A 17528-nucleotide genomic window follows, 5' to 3' on the forward strand; every position below is an offset into this window, starting at 1 on the left:
ACAGAAATATTGCAGGTGCTTGTTTTAACCGTCAAATAATTGCATTTTAAAAACTGTGAGAGATACTTCAGTGTCGTCTGTTATCCTAGACTGTACCGCGAGGCGTATGTTATGAACCACATATGGATCAATAATCATAGTAATAAGACACTCAAAATAAAGAATAAGGTTTTAATTTCTGATCTTAATGTGCAAGGTAATTTCGCCAAATTCATCGCCGTCAACATCGAAGGCGAGCTGTCTTTGGAAATTTTCCTTACCGGGAATGTGTTCGAAATATATAACGTCAAAAATTGCACTTAAATGCTGAATAAGTTCGATTTCCTCAATTTAAAGTTCCAAATTGGCGTCTGCAGCTCTTCTTACGCGCCTAAAACAGGCATATTGCTGATTTGATGACGCAGGAGAGATTAACTTGACTTTGGCAAATATCTCACGGCAGGGGCGCCATTTTAAAATAAGGTAATGCAGAAAAGCTGGCTCAACAAGCTTTAAAATTTGTATGTTTGGCGTTCGATATTTCGAGCCATGTTGCCTATTAAGAAAAGTTAAAAACCGGGCTCACCCTCGATGTTGACGGCCATCAATTTCGCTTATAACCTTGACTCAGAAAATCAAAAGTGAAAAAGTGCATTATTTAATCTATTTATTCATGTAAATATTGGTCCATATGAGGTATATAATTTCCACCTTGCTCTAAAACCCGTCCAACAAAGAGCACCGACGTATATGTCACAATTTTTAAACATAAAAATCTATGTATAACTGTTAAAAGAATCAGCCTTCAGGAGGCGAAAATTCTTGACCTTAATTTTTGCGCTTATTTGGATTCATTTAGCTCATGGAAAGGAATTATCCTAAGGAGATGAAAGGCTGTTTTATATCAGTCTTATGCGAATAAAATTCAAGATGAATCGCGATAAGGATATTTTCTCTCTCTGCGTCTCTCAACTGACTTGCATCGTAAAGAGGAATAGGCCGCGTCCTGAGCGCTGATCGGGGCGTCGTAGTAGCCGTGACCTAGTGCAAAAAATACGGATCCACGCAATGGCAGCGATATTGGTCACACATTCATGAACGGCAGACCTCATTTCAAATGCGCCTTTGAAGAAATAGAGCAGAAACCTGAGACCTGACCCTGTTAAGAGCGAAAATTTATTATTAGTTTCTGTACGCGCATTAGTTGAAGGAACTACCTTCTCCGTGATTGAAACAAAGTATCACCTTTCCCTTCCTGACGAGAAATAGAGATTCATGTCCACTGAAAACTCTGGTAACAGCGCTTGCCTTTTTTGTGTTCTTTTTATGTGCTTTTGTCTGTTTCGGGCTTGAATTATATTTCGTGCGTTCCGTTTCCTTCTCCAAGTGGGTACCATTACAAAAAAGGGAACGCAAAGGCACTCGCTGTAAAGAGGGGCTTTTTGCACGCAACGATCATTTCCTCTTTCTTCGTTATATTGCTTCCGAATGTAATAAGGACCGTTAAGCAATAGCTCTCTGGTTCGTACGAACAACATATAGCATAGCTAGTCACCATCATATCTGAGCAACCATTCTCTTAAAATAGACCAGCTGGCCTGAATAATATAACAGGAAGGAGCCGCGTTGAAATATTCAAGGACTGAGAAACCTACATTTCAACGTGCCTATTTCAACGCAGTTGCTGGAAACTTGAACCTCACAGAAGAAGTGGAGCAATACATTGAGAAACTCAACCGCACACAGCATAACATTACATCTTGGGGCCTGACTGACAGCTACGTCTACTGGACGAACTCATCCTCTGCGAATAAAACGTATGTATAATGAATGATATGCCGGAACTCCCCTTGAGAATTGATTACGGCAAATACTCGCTGCTAAACCGCCTGGAAATTTTGCGATAAGCGGAAGTTTGTCATTATAGAAAGAAAAGCCTTCACATGAGCCACATATCATGGCGCAATTGAGAATTTCCCCATGTCCTTCGTAGGGCCGGTAAAGTTCGACGCCTGGCGCACGTGCTTGTGTGATAGCTGTTCTTCCTGTATTAGTAAGAAAAAAAATAGCTGCCGGTTTAGCATTTTTAAGCACGAAATAATGTCTGAAAGCTTAGTTTTTTTTTTCAGGTGGGCGCCATTGCCACGGGCCTCAATGCGCGACTGAAGTGTCCACTGAACGAGGAAGCCAGTTATGCGCTTCTTAAACTTTTTCATCATCAATGCTAATTTTCCTAATGTACGCCAACGGCCTAGGTTCCAGTGCCGTGTTTCTGCAGCAGTGTTGTCAACGCCAACGCGTATTGCACTAGTCCCGTGCTTCTGCCGCAATGTTGTCTAGGCCAACGCAAGCTGCGCACATCTGTCACTGCCCTGCATAGCTCAAAGCATAAATGCAAGTTTGATAGCAGTACTCTTTCGCTACCGCGCTTGAGGTCATCGTTCGCATATGATCGATTCAAATCACCCGCACCAAAAAGCTCATTTTGGAGCGTGGTGGACGTGCTCCGTCATCTAGTTAGCGAGCTCAACAACTGCTCTTTCGATTGCAGCCTTGGTTTCAGTGTTTTGACATGAGGGGGCGCCGTGAAAAATAAAACTTTGGACGGCCGCAGCAGCGTCAGCCGAAGAAAATGGCGTCCGCATCGCCGCGCGCTCCTCGAAAAAGAAAGCTGACACCGAGCACGTCGGCCGGTTACGGTTTCATTTTTTGCGACGAAAGCAGCAGTTATTAGTTGGGCAGCAATGTACAACGTCGGATTTCGGTTTCGACAGCGAGACTTCGCCTCAGGCGCCTGGAACGTCAGCGCGTACTTGCGTGTAAGTTCTGTTTCCGTTCGCTGTGTTTTTTCTGCGGTGCATACGGTTTGTAACTGATCACAGTGGTTTATTTTTGTGCTTCAGGGTCTTCACAACGAATGGCGGAGACAGTTTGCCAAATGCTCAAGTTCACGTCGCGTTTTTCAACCAAGGCGACAGCTAGGTGTCCATATCGGCACATCGCTGCGGAGCAGCGCTCAGAGATTCGCTCGACCTCTCGACTTTTTTTTTGATGCTCTTCACGGCGGAAATGATAAAGACCGTGTCTGGAAACACTAATAAGTATGCATAGATGAAGATTTTGAGCAAGCGAACATACGCTCGGCGTGACGGCTCACGGGAAGACGTGAATCTGTTGGAGATGCTGATGTTCATTGGAATCATCATATACATTGGAATTCTTGACCTGCCACGACTATATTTCTACTGAAATACTAGAATAATCTATTCTGGCCCTCTGCCATCAAAATTCATTTCTCAAAATTGGTTTTTCGCTTTTCTTGTTTTTTTTTTTATGCACGTAACGGACCCGGATGTATCAGTGGCGCCAGCATCTATTGACAAGACTTGGAAAGTATCCTGGCTTTTGAACCACATGGATAAAACTTATTTCATCGATCCTGATGTTTTAGAGCTTCCCTAAAATGCCAAATTTTATCAGCTGGCTTTCAGGGAGCCGCTCATTCAAGAAATCTTCTGGTATGATGAGGGAAAAGAAGTCCACGACCCCAATCCTCCCATAGAATCCATTCAAAACCAACCAAAAAAAATGACAAAAAGAAGAAACTCCAAGCTCGGCTTTCAGAGAACAAGGAAGGAACAAAGATAAAGCCTTATGTGAAGCACCTGTCAGTCTACCTCTGCTTCACATCTTCACCCTTAATTTCTCTTCGCAGTGGCACCACAGTCATGACCCCTGACTTCCCAGGCCATGGAAAGTGCAGCAATATTTTCTCATAGCTGAAACTGTGAATAATGACAGCTATAAACATGTGCAACAGTTTGTATAATCCAGTTTTCCTCTAATCAAGTTCTGGCTGAGTGCAGTTGGTAATTTTTGTTTTTGCTATATACTTTTTGTGTTTTAGCAGTTTTCACAAAGAAATGTTCCTTTATTTTTGCACACACAACTCTGCTGTTTGTTTCATTCAAAAGTGTAACTAATAAGCTACAATTTCATGCATTGCAATATGTGCTGGGTGTGTTAGTTCTTGTTAACAAAATATTTCTTTCAGTACACTCCAAATCGTCCATTTTTCCACGGTAGCGAAATAGATAATGAAGATAACAATGTGCAATGCACAGCGCGAAAGTGTGTTGCAGTTTAAGAAAAGCCTGGTTTGGCTACGACGATAGCCTAGTTCTACGAAAAAGGACAAGAAAGGTAGACTAATGAATCATATTTGAACAGGTTTTAGGCGCAAATAACAGACACATAGGTAGGTAACAGGATCTGGCGCAGTGGCCTGCGAAGCTTATTTGTTCGCACCAGCCTCGGGTTTGAATCTCAGTCGCGCATATATATTAAGTTTATTTTCCTGTATTTATTTCTTTCGGCACATACCCACAAACATCGCAAGGTCTTCGTAAACCAAACGATCGCAACTTTTTGCGTCGTGTTTCTCCAACGATAAACCAGACTTTGCAAAGAGTGACACTTGATATTTGACTGCCTCGTTTGTGAGAACGCACTAGGTTTATTTAGCAGTTTTTCTAAACGTATTGCGATTTTTGAACCTGTAGCAGAGCTGAGTCACTCTGACGTCACGCTGATAGCAGCCTAGCATCGTGACCTACTACGTCACCCTCCTGTTTCTATATAAACCCGTTTCCTATCGGCAATAAACGTTGTTCTTCACTGACTGCCGGCCTGCTCACATGGTGGCAGCGGTCCCTAGTCGGCATGTCGACGCCAGCGTCCCTTCTTCCGCCACCGAAGCCCTTGGACACATCAGGCAACGCTTGGCTAGGATGGCAAACGTGGAAGAGTGAGTTCACGTTGTTTTCTACCGCTACCCAGCTGAACAAGCAGAGCAAAGAGGTGCAGGCAGCCACACTGCTAGTGACGGTTGGTGACGAAGCTAGAAAGGCGTACAGCACGTTCAAGCTTGAAGAAGGAGAAGACAAAAATGACGTCGTAGTCCTGCTAAAGAAGTTTGAAGATTTCTATAAGCCCGAAACCAACCTAACATTTCACGAATTCCGATTCGGCTCAAGAAACCAGAAGGAAGGTGAAAGCTTCAGTGAATGGCTGACAGAACTACGAATACTGGCAAAAAACTGCGAATATGGAGAGCTCGAAGACCGTATGCTGCGCAGCCGCATTATTTTGGGCATTCGCGACAGAAACTTGCAGCAAAGGTTGATCGCTGAGAACCCGTCCTATCAGAAGACTGTCGAAATCTGCCGCGCCCTAGAACAAGGGAAAGAACAGTTTCGCGAGATAAGCGAAGCGGCAGGAACCACCCATGAAACGAGAGTTCATGCAGTAGCGGCTAAAAACGACGTCTGCAATAGATGCGGTTATCAGACGCACCGCAGCGGAATATGCCCCGCGAACGGTAAAACTTGCAAGAAATGCGGCAGGCGGAACCACTTCGCACAAGTATGCAAGTCGTTGCCGCATTCACGAGGTGCGATACGGCGAAGAAATGATTTGCGGGAGCTGCAGGTTGAAGAAGACGAGGATTACTTCTTGGAAACCTTGACAGTGCACACACTGACGGCAGACAACTGGAGTGCGATTGTGGACATCGAAGGCACTCCAATGAAGTTCAAATTAGACACGGGGGCAAACTGCTGCGTTATTTCAAGAAAGGACATTAGAAAACTGCCAGATAAGCCAGAACAGACCTGCCTGGTCATACTTACGGCATTTTTTGGGCACAAAACCACTTCCCGTGGGAAAGTACGGCTGTTGCTTTCTGCAAACGACCAATCTCACGAAGAAGCATTTTTCATTGTGGAGCAGGACGTGCCTGTAACACTGAGTGGTACAGCAGCCCAACGTTTGGGGTTTATCAGCCGCTTACAGAGCATTCAGCATGACCAGCTCTACCCGCCAGCGCAGCCTTTTGCAGAAGTCTTCAAAGGGCTCGGGCAGCTAAAAGACTTCGAGTACAACATGAAGCTGAAGCCTGGTGCCGCGGGTGTCGTCGTGCCAGCTAGAAGAGTTCCGGTGGCCCTTCAAGATAAGGTGAAGGCGGAACTACAGCGCATGGAAGAGCAAGGCGTCATAACAAAGGTAACCGAGCCTACTGACTGGTCTAGTCCCATGATTACAGTAGTGAAAAAGGACAAAGTACGCATTTGTCTCGATCCAACAGAGCTAAACAAGTCGCTTTTGCGAGAAAACTACCCTATGCCAACAATAGAGGACGTAGTTCCGCGGCTTTCCGGTGCTGTGTTCTTCTCTACTTTAGATGCCGCATCAGGATTTTGACAGATTAAATTGGACGAGGCAAGTTCAAAACTCTGCACCATGAGCACACCGTACGGCCGCTACCGGTTTCTTCGCATGCCGTTCGGAATCGCCTCTGCTCCAGAGATCTTCCAATTAGCAATGCACCACTTGTTAAAAGGATTACCATGTGTGGCGGTAGTTATGGACGACATATTGATCTGGGGAAGAACTAAAGAGGAACATGACTACCACTTGACACTTCTGTTGACACGCTGTCAAGAGAACAATCTTAGGCTGAACCTCAAGAAATGCACGTTTTTGCAGCCGCAAGTGCGTTACCTGGGCCACATCTTCACTGCAGAAGGCCTGCGAGTAGACCCACAACGAATTCAAGATGTACTACAAATGCCAGCGCCCAAGAACTGTAAGGAGCTCCAAGTATTTCTTGGCATGATTAATTTTGTGCAGCGGTTCATTCCCAGCATGTCTGATGTGACTGCCCCGCTCCGAACATTGCTGCGCAAAGACATTGCGTGGGTTTGGACTGAATAGCAGGAAAGAAGTTTTCAGAACTTGCGGCAGTCCTTGGTAGAAGCACCTGTGCTATCATACTTCAATCCGAGTAAATCTATCATCCTCTCCGTCGATGCCAGCCAATTGGGAGTTGGTGCGGTTCTTATGCAAGAAGGTCGCCCTGTCGCTTTCTCGTCTCGGTCGCTCACAGGCGCACAACAGCGCTATGCGCAAATCGAAAAAGAGACTCTCGCTATTGTGCACGGTTGCACAAAATTCCACGATTACATTTACGGCCAGCCAGAAGTAACCGTGGAGACCGATCACCGCCCTTTGGTGCCGATATTCAAGAAGCAGTTGCATCAGTGCCCTCTTCGATTGCAACGCATGAGACTAACCCTGCAGCGCTATCCTATCAATGTTATCTACAAACCGGGCAAGGAACTATTTCTCGCAGATGCTTTGTCGCGGTTTCCCAGCAAAGAATGCATGGCTGAAGAGACAGAGCAGTTTCAAGTAAATGTCCTAGATTTTGTTTCTGCTTGAAATGAACGTCTCAGGGACCTCCTTGCAGCAACCAGTGGTGATCCTGCTCTGCTCCAGCTACGTGGATATGCGGAAACAAGCTGGCCGGAGGACAAGCGTGATGTTCCCGAAGCTGTCCGCCCATACTGGTCATACCGGGAGGAGATACACACCCAGGACGGCCTGTTATTTCGCAGTAATAAGGTAATCATACCACATTCGAAAAGAGCAGAAATTTTGTGTCTCCTTCATGCCGCACATTCGGGAGCGGATAAAATGAAAGAGCGGGCGAGAAGTGTCATGTTTTGGCCAAGCATGTGTACAGAGATTGACCAGTACTCCAAAGCTTGCAAAATCTGCAAACGCATCAACCACGCAATGCGAAGATGCCACTTTTGAGCCACGAAGTACCTAGCTTACCATGGGAAGCTGTGGGAATGGACTTGTTCTTTTACGGTGGCAGGCAGTACGCCATAATTGTTGACTTCTATTCATTCTTCTTTGAAGTACGTGAATTCCAACAAGTGACAGCGAAAGTGCTCAAATCATGGTGTGCGGAAATCTTCGCTGTTCATGGACTGCCCTTAAAGCTGTGCAGTGATAACGGCCCACCGTTCAACAGCGCAGAATTTAAAGCATTTCTAAACCCGCTAGGTGTTGCACACGTCACCTCGAGCCCGTACCATCCGCGCTCTAACGGAATGACTGAGAGGGCAGTCCAAGAGGCTAAGAAGCTACTAAAAAAGTGCTCGTGCAGGATGCCAGACTTCCAAATGGCTTTACTCGAGTGGCGCAATACCCCCAGAGATCCTGTGCTGAAGTCTCCTGTGCAGAGGCTTATGGGAAGGCAGACGAGAACTCTGCTCCCGGTACCGGCAGAACACTTGGTTCCAGAGACGGTGCCCAGCAGAACCGTGCACAACAGACTCCAGGAAATTCGCCAGCGCCAGGGAACCTACTACAACCGTGGCTCCAGACACCTGCCTCCCCTGTCGCAGGGACAGCAGGTAACAACGTACGACACGCTTCAACGGACCTGGGCACCTGCTGTATTCCTGAGGCCAGCGGAGACACCGCGTTCTGCGATCCTGAAAACGGAAGACGGCCGTGAGATCAGGAGGACCCGGGAGCACATACGCGACGTAACCCCTCGGCCAGACAATCCTCCAGCGTCTGACGACCCAGACGTCGCACACGATTCACCAGAGCTACGGAGAAGCACACGACAACGTCTCCAGCCCTGTCGCTACCCACTGCCAGAGAGACGTTAAACAAATTGTTTAAGAAAAGAAAGATGTAGCAGAGCTGAGTCACTCTGACGTCACGCTGATAGCAGCCTAGCATCGTGACCTACTACGTCACCCTCCTGTTTCTATATAAACCCGTTTCCTATCGGCAATAAACGTTGTTCTTCACTGACTGCCGGCCTGCTCACAGAACCGATTTTATATGAGAATAAGCACCCCTGCAGCACACCCGTAGCAAACCCGTCTAAGGACAGAATGGCAGCGACAATGTTGTCTCTAAATGGGCGCCCTATTTCTACGGGTGTGCTCAAGCAAGTCGTCGAACCACGCCTGGAAAGAATGCCTTTGAGTCCTCGACACCAAGGCGTAATTCCTCCGGCAAAACTTCCTCATTATCCTTCGGACGTGGCTCCAAGAAAAGAGAGTGAGACCTTCGAATCCAGTGCACACGGTGGGGGATGCTTACCTACCGGAGAATGTGCGGGGTCTCCTCAGCCTAGGTCCCAAATTTGCCGTCGAGCCCAAAAAGTTCGCGGTTGAACTTCTCAAACTAGTGAGACAGAAAAGGCAACGAGCAGCTGACCCTGACAAAGCCAGATGTCTACATCTTGTCGACGTGTCGACAAAGGCGTCGACATCTTGCAAAAACACGAAACGTCTTCGAAGAGGTTTCCGCTGTGCCAAACCGTCACCTTTTTTCGAGCCAAGGACTTGTTTCTGGTTCATCTCTTCTTTCTTTATTTGGGTTTAACGTCCCGAAGCAACTCAGGCAATGAGAGACGCCGTAGCGGAGGGCTCCGGAAATTTCGACCACCTGGGGTTCTTCAACGTGCACTGATATCGCACAGCACACGAGCCTCTAGAATTTCGCCTTCATCGAAATTCTAGCCGCCGCGGCCGAGATCAAACCCGCAACTTTCGGGTCAGCAGCCGAGCGCCGCAACCACTGAGCCACCGCGGCGGGGCTGTTTCTGGTTCAATCTGACAAGGCGGCTTCATGGTGCTCCAGGCGGGAGACTTGAACTCAAGAGCCACCAGTGTCCTAGAGCCTGTCTTCCATAGAAGAGATGATGTCAACCCTCTCAAAGTGAAGAAGCAAACTACGCGCCTTTGTAAGTATTTCAAATTGGACAATCTAGCCAGTAGTATTCTGTCTGCGAGTCGTATCAGCGGGAACGTGTTTTTCTCTGCAAATACCCATAAGTCCCAGGCCCCCTTCCGTGTCATAGTTTCTGAAAAAGAATGTTGGCAAAAGTCGGTCGCAGTTTTTCTTAGGGATAAGCTGAAGTTAAGAACCATTGACGACCCTTTCGCGGTGAACGAATCAGATGAGATCATGGAATATTCAAATACTATCCATGACAATAACTTAAAAGACTTTACCTTAGACATTAAAGATTTATATTACTTTTTACCGCATAGCGAATTAATGCTCTGCATTGAAGCCGCCATTGATACTTTCGGGGCCATAATCTTCCAAAACGAAGTCGGTCTTTCCATTGGTGATTTGTTGCGACTTTTGGACTTTTACCTAAAATCAACGTTTGTCACCTGGAATAGCACCAACATATTCAAAAGCAGGGTGTGTTCTAAGCGAACTTTTTCTTGCCCAACATGACAGAACCCTGCATAAAATGATTCCTGAGACGGCCGTGGAAAAAGTTTTCGGTACAACGACAACCACTCGTCCTTTTAAACTGCAGCCATGAATCGTTTACCTCAGCAGTATCGCAGGCCCTTTCCTTATTTGAAAGATGCCCACCTCTTTCTTTGACGCATGAAACATTCAACAGATCACCCGATCAGATTTCTTGACCTGAGCCTCCAATTTTCTGATAACTAGAAGTGTATGATGAGAGGCTAGTTGGTAAGACATTTTGAAGACATAAAGCTACGCAGGAGACAGGACACAGAAAAGATGCAGACAGGACGAGCGTAGACTAACAACTGATTTATTGGACGACAAAACGACCTTCCTTCAAGAGCAACGCATGCGCAACCAAACTTAACACTCAAAGCAAAAGTACACAATCTAATCAACCCAAAAAGTCAAGTTCCTTCTGATACAGGTGAATTGATGCTTCGCTAACACATTTTTCCGCACCGTATCTAGCAATTTGCCAGGCTTCAAAAATCTCGCGTGCCTTCCTGTCCTTCGCGCAGCCTGTAATCTTCGTTTGCTTGAAAAGCGGCGTGCAAAATACTTTTTTCATCTTGTCATTGATCTTACAAGACTAGCAATGCCTTGCTAAATGCTGCCCATCATGCTGGCTCAAAGAGTTATTGTTCTCCTGAAGGCGTTTATTAATGCAGCGCCCCGTCTGCCCTACATAAACGGAACCACAGCTGAATGGGATCTCGTAGATAACTCCGATCTTACAGGCTACAAACTTAGGTCTGTGGTTGACTCCGCACTCTACTATCTTTTGCAGGTTATTGTTAGTTAATCGGCATAAAAGAGACAGTTTACATGGGGCGGAAAAGAACACGTCGGCACCAAATTTCCCTCCCACCTTCTTCAAACCGTGCGAAGTCTTGTGCACATAAGGAAGGACATCAAACCTCCTCCTCTCGCTTTCAGTGAGTTCTTGTTGGTTTTGTTTCAACCATAGGGTTTTCAGCAAAGATTCTGCGACAGCTTTCAGAAGAGCAGGAGGAAAACCAGCAGAGTAAAGCCGGCCTACTTGACTGGTAAAACTACATTTCACCATGTGTGGACATGACTTGACAAGCGAGGATCTTATCTTCATCTGCATCTTTATCTTATCTTATCTGCATCTGCATCTGCATCTTATCTGCATCTTATCTGCATCTGCATCTGCATCTTATCTGCATCTGCCTTTGCATCCTGTCTGCATCTTTTCTGTGTCCTGTCTCCTGCGTAGTTTTATGTCTTCAGAATTTCTGATAACCACACCTACTGGTCTTAGCAACCTAGAGGCAAGAAGGCACTCCTGCCGTTCGCGTTAGCCCACGAAAAACTTGTCAAGAGTGGCATACTAGAACTGGGCTTCCAAAACGCGCTTCAAAAATCATGTGAGCATTTCTTCCTGGACAGCTTCAATAACCAGTCCGATCGTCCTATAGCAGTAGGCTACCCTTTACATCTGCTAGTTTCAGTAGCTGGCTCCGTGATCAAGAAGTCCCGGCAACACATGGAACCAGATATTTCAAACAATAAGCGCAGAAATGTAGTGGTAATGCCCTATCTCTACACAATCAGCCATCGTATAAAAAAAGTCGCACAGCGCGCCGGGGTGGATGTCGTCTTCACGGCTCGCAACAAGCTTTCCGCCCTCTGTTGCAAAGGGAATAACCCGCGGAAGCACTGAGTGTGCAGCGTGACACACTCTGACCAATATGTCTCCTGTGATTCAGGAATAATTTACTCTGTGCCAGTGTCATGTGGGAAGAGGTGCATCGGTCAAACGGGAAGGTGTATCAATATCAGACTCCAAGAACATATAAACAATGTTAAAAGTAAAGCTGTATCCGGCCCCGGGCTAAGCACTGTAAGGCGTGCAAAATTGGAGAAAACACCCCTGAAGGAATGTGCACCCCTGACTTTAATCGTTGCACCGCTATTGGAAGTGGACGAGATAGGTTGACGAGGGAAATCGTCGAAGCCCTCAAAATCCATTATGCCGGTCAACAATGCGTCAGTGCTCCATCCCCCTCCTTGTCAAAAAAGAGCTGGATTTTCCTGGTGGCTTGACAAACACCTAAGGTTTCTTGTGTGCCACACACATCTGAATTATTCATGGATTCCTCGTTGGTACTGCTTTTATCTTGCTTTTAGTTCCAACCCCCCTCCTTTTGGGCACGTTTTTAAAGCTTTTACATTCTTCATGTTTTTTATATTTTTAATGTTTTCACCTGTATAATCTCATCTGTGTCCTCCATGGTTTTTACCATTCCCCGCCCATTTCGGTACTTTTTCTTTGTTTTCTTTTTTTTTTAATGTTACCTACCTGAACCCCGTTTCGCGGCCCTTTGCACCGCCTTTTTACCGCTTATAACTTTCTTTTGATCCTTCTTGTGTTTTTTTTTGCCATCTTGTGGCGCGACCACACTAATTGCCGGTTGTCGCTGCAGCAGCTCTGTTACCCACCCTTTCAGGTTTTGTATTAAGCGTTTTTACGCCAGAATAAAATTTCAGTTGTGAGTCAGCGCTCGTGTGCCTGTCGTTTCTTTGTGTGTCCGTGTTTCTTCGCACTGGTTCTCCTTTTTAAACGTTTATTTGGTCTTCAAAGTTTGAGCCCATGCGGCGTGACAACCTTTTCAGGCCTATGTGTGCAGGTGGACTGGGCCCAGAGCACCTGTATGTGAGGCAGCTGGTTGCCCGTTTCTTCTTTTTTCTGGATTGTTCCCATCCGGTTATTAGAGCATTCTCGCAGGTTAAAGTCATGACTCTACTTCCGAGCTTAGTAGTTTCTTCCAATTATACTGAGCGCCCCTGTTTACTAGGCTTTATGCAGGAAGTTTATGCCTCCGTGCCGTTTTTGAGAGTTCGGTTTTGAAAGATGACTTATATTCTGTTTCGCGCAAAAATCGATACAGAGGTTTGATAACGACGCTCTTCACGCCCCCATAATATCGTTATGTCTACTCTGGGCTCACGAAAAATTTTTCTATACATTGCACATTTTTTCTGTGTTCTGCAAACTGGCGCTGGTGCAATGTGCCAGAAACAATCGAACATTGTTTTATAGGCTGCAAAGACGCGATTCTGTTTTGAGATGTGCTGCAGAGGACGCTACAGAAATATTTTCTCCTAAATTCCTACAGTGTACGCTACCTTGCTGTTTCCCAACCTGACTTGAATCCCTATGATATGATTATTCTATTTGGATTTCATAGGCTTTAGAAAACGCCCTGAATGGTCCCTAAAAATACTTAACTTTAATATTCCACAGTAACACAACTTATTGCAACAGTTCACGATTTAGCAGGAGCACTAAATAGGCATAATCAAGTTGATATTGTTTTTCTTGATCTTGAGCAAGCATTCGACCGTGTGTATCATCAAAAAGTATTCCAGAAGTTAAAACCTATGCTGAAACACGAGTGCCTACTCTCATAGATCGAAGCTTATCTTTCGGACAGACGTCAAAGTACGGTTGTTGATGGTGTCCTCTCTGATGCTGTCCCAGTAGAATCCGGTATTCCGCAGAGCTCAGTCTTGGTTCCTTTTTCTTTCTAGTACTTATTAATGACATAGTTCACAACGTACATGTTAAAATACGACTTTTCGCAGACGATTGCAAAATTTATCAAGAAATTTTAGCCCTGAAGATCAACTCCTTTTAAGCGATTCACTGTCTGCACTAGAAAAACGGTGCTCCACGTGGCAAATGACTTTGAATTCCAACAAGACAGTAGCAATGACTGTGGCACGTAAAAAAAATCCCCTAAGTTTTACATACCGTATAGCCAGTGAGCCCCTCTTAGTGTTCAACACTTTGAAATACTTAGGAATTCAGATAGCCTCAGACCTTCGTTGGAACGAGCACGTATCGCATATACAAAAGAAAAGCTCTAAGACAATTGCACTATTTGAGAAGAAAGCTGGCACAATCCACACAAGGAATAAAGTATATAGCTTATAAAACATTTGTTCGGCCAATGTTGGAAAATGCGGCTGCAGTGCGGGATCCCTGGACCGAAAGTAACAAACTTAAAACAGAAAATGTCCAACGTAAAGGAGCTAGGCTTATCTTTAATTGTTACAGTTGGAATACTTTCCCAACTGCCCTACTGGAAACCGCAGGACTTGAACAGCTGGCCATCCGTCGTCATCGTGAAAAATTGAAGTTATTCTGCCTGTATTACCAAAATAAATTAGCAATAGAGGAAGGAATTTTAGTTGAGCACACATCTCGACGCCCTATAATCTCTTACCATACTAAAAATGTTGCCGCGTTTTCAAGTAAAACGAATGTTTTTAAGTACTCGTTCTTTCCCCATACAATCACTAAGTGGAATGGTTTACCTGCGGACGTTGACAACTGCGAATCGGTAAATTTATCTTTACAAGCTCTGAATGAGGTATAGGGCTCTTATGTATCCCTGTTTTGGGCCAAGTCTGATGCCTTCGTTTGCTGCCAGGTTCGATGCCATTACATGTTCTGTGCCTTTGTAATAGATTTTATGTTGTATGTTATGGTTTTTGCTCTGTTCGCTAGCTGCTTTTTTTGCAATCTACTTGCCATTTTTATCAATTTGTCTGTACCCCACTCCTGCCTAAAGCCTGTAACACCGGCCGGCAGTATTTGGTAAATAAACAAATAAAAAAATACTGCAACATTTAACCTGTTGTTCCGCTCAGAATTCTCTGCCGCGACAGTCCGACATTTGAAGGTGAATAAAGGCACGTCTGGTGAATGCAGAGTTCATAAAAACATATCTTCGAGGCACATATTAAGGTGTACATGAGTAATCATGAGCATGTTAATTACAGAGTCACAATCAAGCGAGTACCAAATTTCTTCCGTTTCCCGGTAAATTTCCTCCGTGCTTGGCATGTAGTAGAAGCGCCATCATGCGACATTCACTGAAGGCCCCCTCCCGCAATGTACGGCAATGCCCCAGGAGGTGGCGCATGCGGCGGACCGCGAACAATGTCCGCTCCGCGTGAAAACGAGGCGACAAAGGCTAAGCGGGTGGCCGAGACGACCGAAGAGCGAGAGGAACATCTCGCGAAGAGACGTTGCCTGGCTGCTGAACGACAACGACGGCCTGTCGCTACCGAAATGTCAAGGGACGAAACTGCTTTCGCTACGTATATCCTGGCCTAGCTTAGATAAGCCACTACCAATTTTTTCTTGATATTCGTTTTCTAGTCGCATTCCGAAATTTCAGTATTCTGACACCATTAGCTTTTCGTTACTCAATGCATCTACCGGGAAACTCCAGCCATATATTGACTTATCGCTTACTTTTACATTCCTTTTCAATATGAATTGCTTTATCTCTTCAATGATATATCCTGGCACTATTCCCAAACCTCCTGGCATGCATACCTACCGCAAGGCACTGTGACAGTAGAGACGATAACATGGCTCGGCCGAGCCATTACTTCTCCGCGGGCGTATATATGGCGATAACGACGTGTATTTGTTACCGTGAACAGGCAGGATTGGTTACCGGGCTCACGACGGTCTCTATGCTACAATAGCCTTTCTAACGCCACTTCGCCCGCAGAGAGATTGGCCTCCTCCCCGGTCCCGTCCCCATTTCGCATTCAGCGGAGCCCATTTTACCGGCGGATCGAACCGAGTCTCTTGACTGACCGCTCCAATTTTGCGTCGCACGCTATTTCGCGTTCCCGAAAAAGTGACTATGCATTTTTAACAGCTGCTTTAAATGCTTCTTCCTTTTACATAACTAAGTGCCGCTGGCTTTTACAATAAGTGCACAAATATTTCTTGTTTGGCTTTCATGCCTCCGCTTTCCTATAATTTTCGATTGTATATTTACTGCAGCAAATCTCGGCACGCGTATATGCAGCCCTCCTGTTTGTTTGAAATTTTAAAATTGACGACATTTAGACGTTCCACGTGATTTCAAAAGAGATATGACAAAAGCTAGTTGTGAATTAACTTTTGGTGGTATCTTTTGCGGCCTTGCTCGGATAGAAAAGTTAAATATTTTGACAACAAGATACATTTAAGATTTGTAAACATGTAAACAAAGCGAATGACTTTATATCCCCAGAACGATCACATACAACTGCCTTCGTAACGCAGCATAGATTTTCACGTCTAAAGTTTTCAACGCCTGTTTCGGCATTTTCTGTGCCGTACAGTGCTAATGATAGGAAATGCAAGCTGTACCATATATAGATATTAGAGCCGTCGCTTCACTCTTTGCGACTTTTATTGTATAGTAGGTACAATCTACAGAACCCAAGCGTTTGATGTTAGACAGAAGAAATGACCTATATTTTGCATGTCTTTGCAGGCTGCCGATTACAGCAAAAGTAGGGGCCATCAGTTTCCACTCTCCACTTGAGGACTTAATTCCAATCAGCCATGAATACAAATTCAGGACTGTCGTACATCTCTTCAATTTAACAAAATCTATAAGCGGCCCTTTTATACTACCTTCAATTGTCTCGCTTGAACAGCATCAAAATGGACATCTTAAGAAGAAGAATGTAACTTTTTATATGAACAGGAAACCTTTGACAGCAAGATGGCGAGCGATTTTTAGAACAACAAGCTTGAAGGGTCAAGTGCCTCCCGTGAACAAGAAGGTAAGGTGCTAAGTGTTCCCAGAGTGAGCTCTTTAAAACACTTTGTCTTTTAAGTTCTCCCGCTCTTCGCGAGCACAACCTAGCGCAAACGAAAAGCATTGATTTTGATTTCTTCCGCAGGCAAAAAATAATGCATCAGTTTAAACGCACTATACTATTATGTAAAGGTCGGACTTAGGTGTTTTAAGCTCGAATGATTCATCGTGATGCACCGGCGCTATCAGCTTCATCGGCGCCGCTCCGCCTTGGCTCGCGAAACACGTCAGAGAGAATAATGTAATCGATACATCGTACTCTCGTACTCGGCCTCTCCGCGTCGTCCATGTCGCGACCCGTTTAGCTTGCAGGGACAGAGTGTCCGTCTCCCTCGGATCCAAAACTGATGCCCCAAGTCTCGGTTGCTGCTTCGGCGTGTGATGCGCACAAGTGGAGGCTGTGCTCGACATTCGGTGCACCACTTGAGAGCACATGAATCATCTGCACGTAGTATCGACCTTTTCAAAGAGGCAATTGACTAGTTAGAGGACGTTTTGAAAGCGTCTAAGCACCCCCCCCCCCCCCCCTGCTACTTAAAGGCAACGGTTCTGGTACGGAATACGATCTGGTCCGGAATAGCAGTTGCTCAGCGCCGAAGACCTTGGAGACCGCCGATCATCCTAGCTCCTACATCGTTTGCGACAGCTTCTCGGTGACCACCCTCAGAACGTCAACAGCCCGCTACTCCACGAACTGTTCTTTCAGCGCCTGCCTCAGAACATCATGGTCGTCCTGGCTGCAGCAGGCGA

The 17528-nt window shown here is 45.6% G+C and overlaps 2 protein-coding genes across 2 annotated transcripts in view; both read left to right on the top strand.

Moving 5' to 3' along the window:
• LOC149370365 (uncharacterized) overlaps positions 1-17528 on the top strand; it is a 45162-nt gene that overhangs the window by 10444 nt on the left and 17190 nt on the right. The window contains exons 2-3 of the mRNA XM_089577703.1: positions 1661-1796; positions 16449-16743. Of these exons, the coding sequence (XP_089433829.1) occupies positions 1661-1796; positions 16449-16743 (431 nt within the window). The remainder of the gene's footprint in view (positions 1-1660; positions 1797-16448; positions 16744-17528) is intronic.
• LOC149370366 (uncharacterized) lies at positions 5923-8510 on the top strand. Its single transcript, XM_089583175.1, has 4 exons — positions 5923-6042; positions 6526-6634; positions 7265-7443; positions 8061-8510. The coding sequence occupies exons 1-4, from the start codon at positions 5923-5925 to the stop codon at positions 8508-8510; spliced, it is 858 nt and encodes a 285-aa protein (XP_089439301.1).

Source organism: Amblyomma mixtum, chromosome 1 (genome assembly GCF_055824585.1).
Source record: "Amblyomma mixtum isolate Tamu chromosome 1, ASM5582458v1, whole genome shotgun sequence".
In the NCBI taxonomy this organism is placed as follows: domain Eukaryota; kingdom Metazoa; phylum Arthropoda; class Arachnida; order Ixodida; family Ixodidae; genus Amblyomma; species Amblyomma mixtum.

What these genes read in the sequence shown, in the direction of transcription:
- LOC149370366 (XM_089583175.1), top strand. Translation starts at nt 5,923, where the DNA reads ATGAAGCTGAAGCCTGGTGCCGCGGGTGTCGTCGTGCCAGCTAGAAGA. An exon ending in AGCAAGGCGTCATAACAAAG is followed by an intron (nt 6,043 to 6,525) that starts GTAACCGAGCCT and finishes ACGTTTTTGCAG; the next exon opens with CCGCAAGTGCGTTACCTGGG. An exon ending in TGTTATTTCGCAGTAATAAG is followed by an intron (nt 7,444 to 8,060) that starts GTAATCATACCA and finishes CCTGTGCTGAAG; the next exon opens with TCTCCTGTGCAGAGGCTTAT.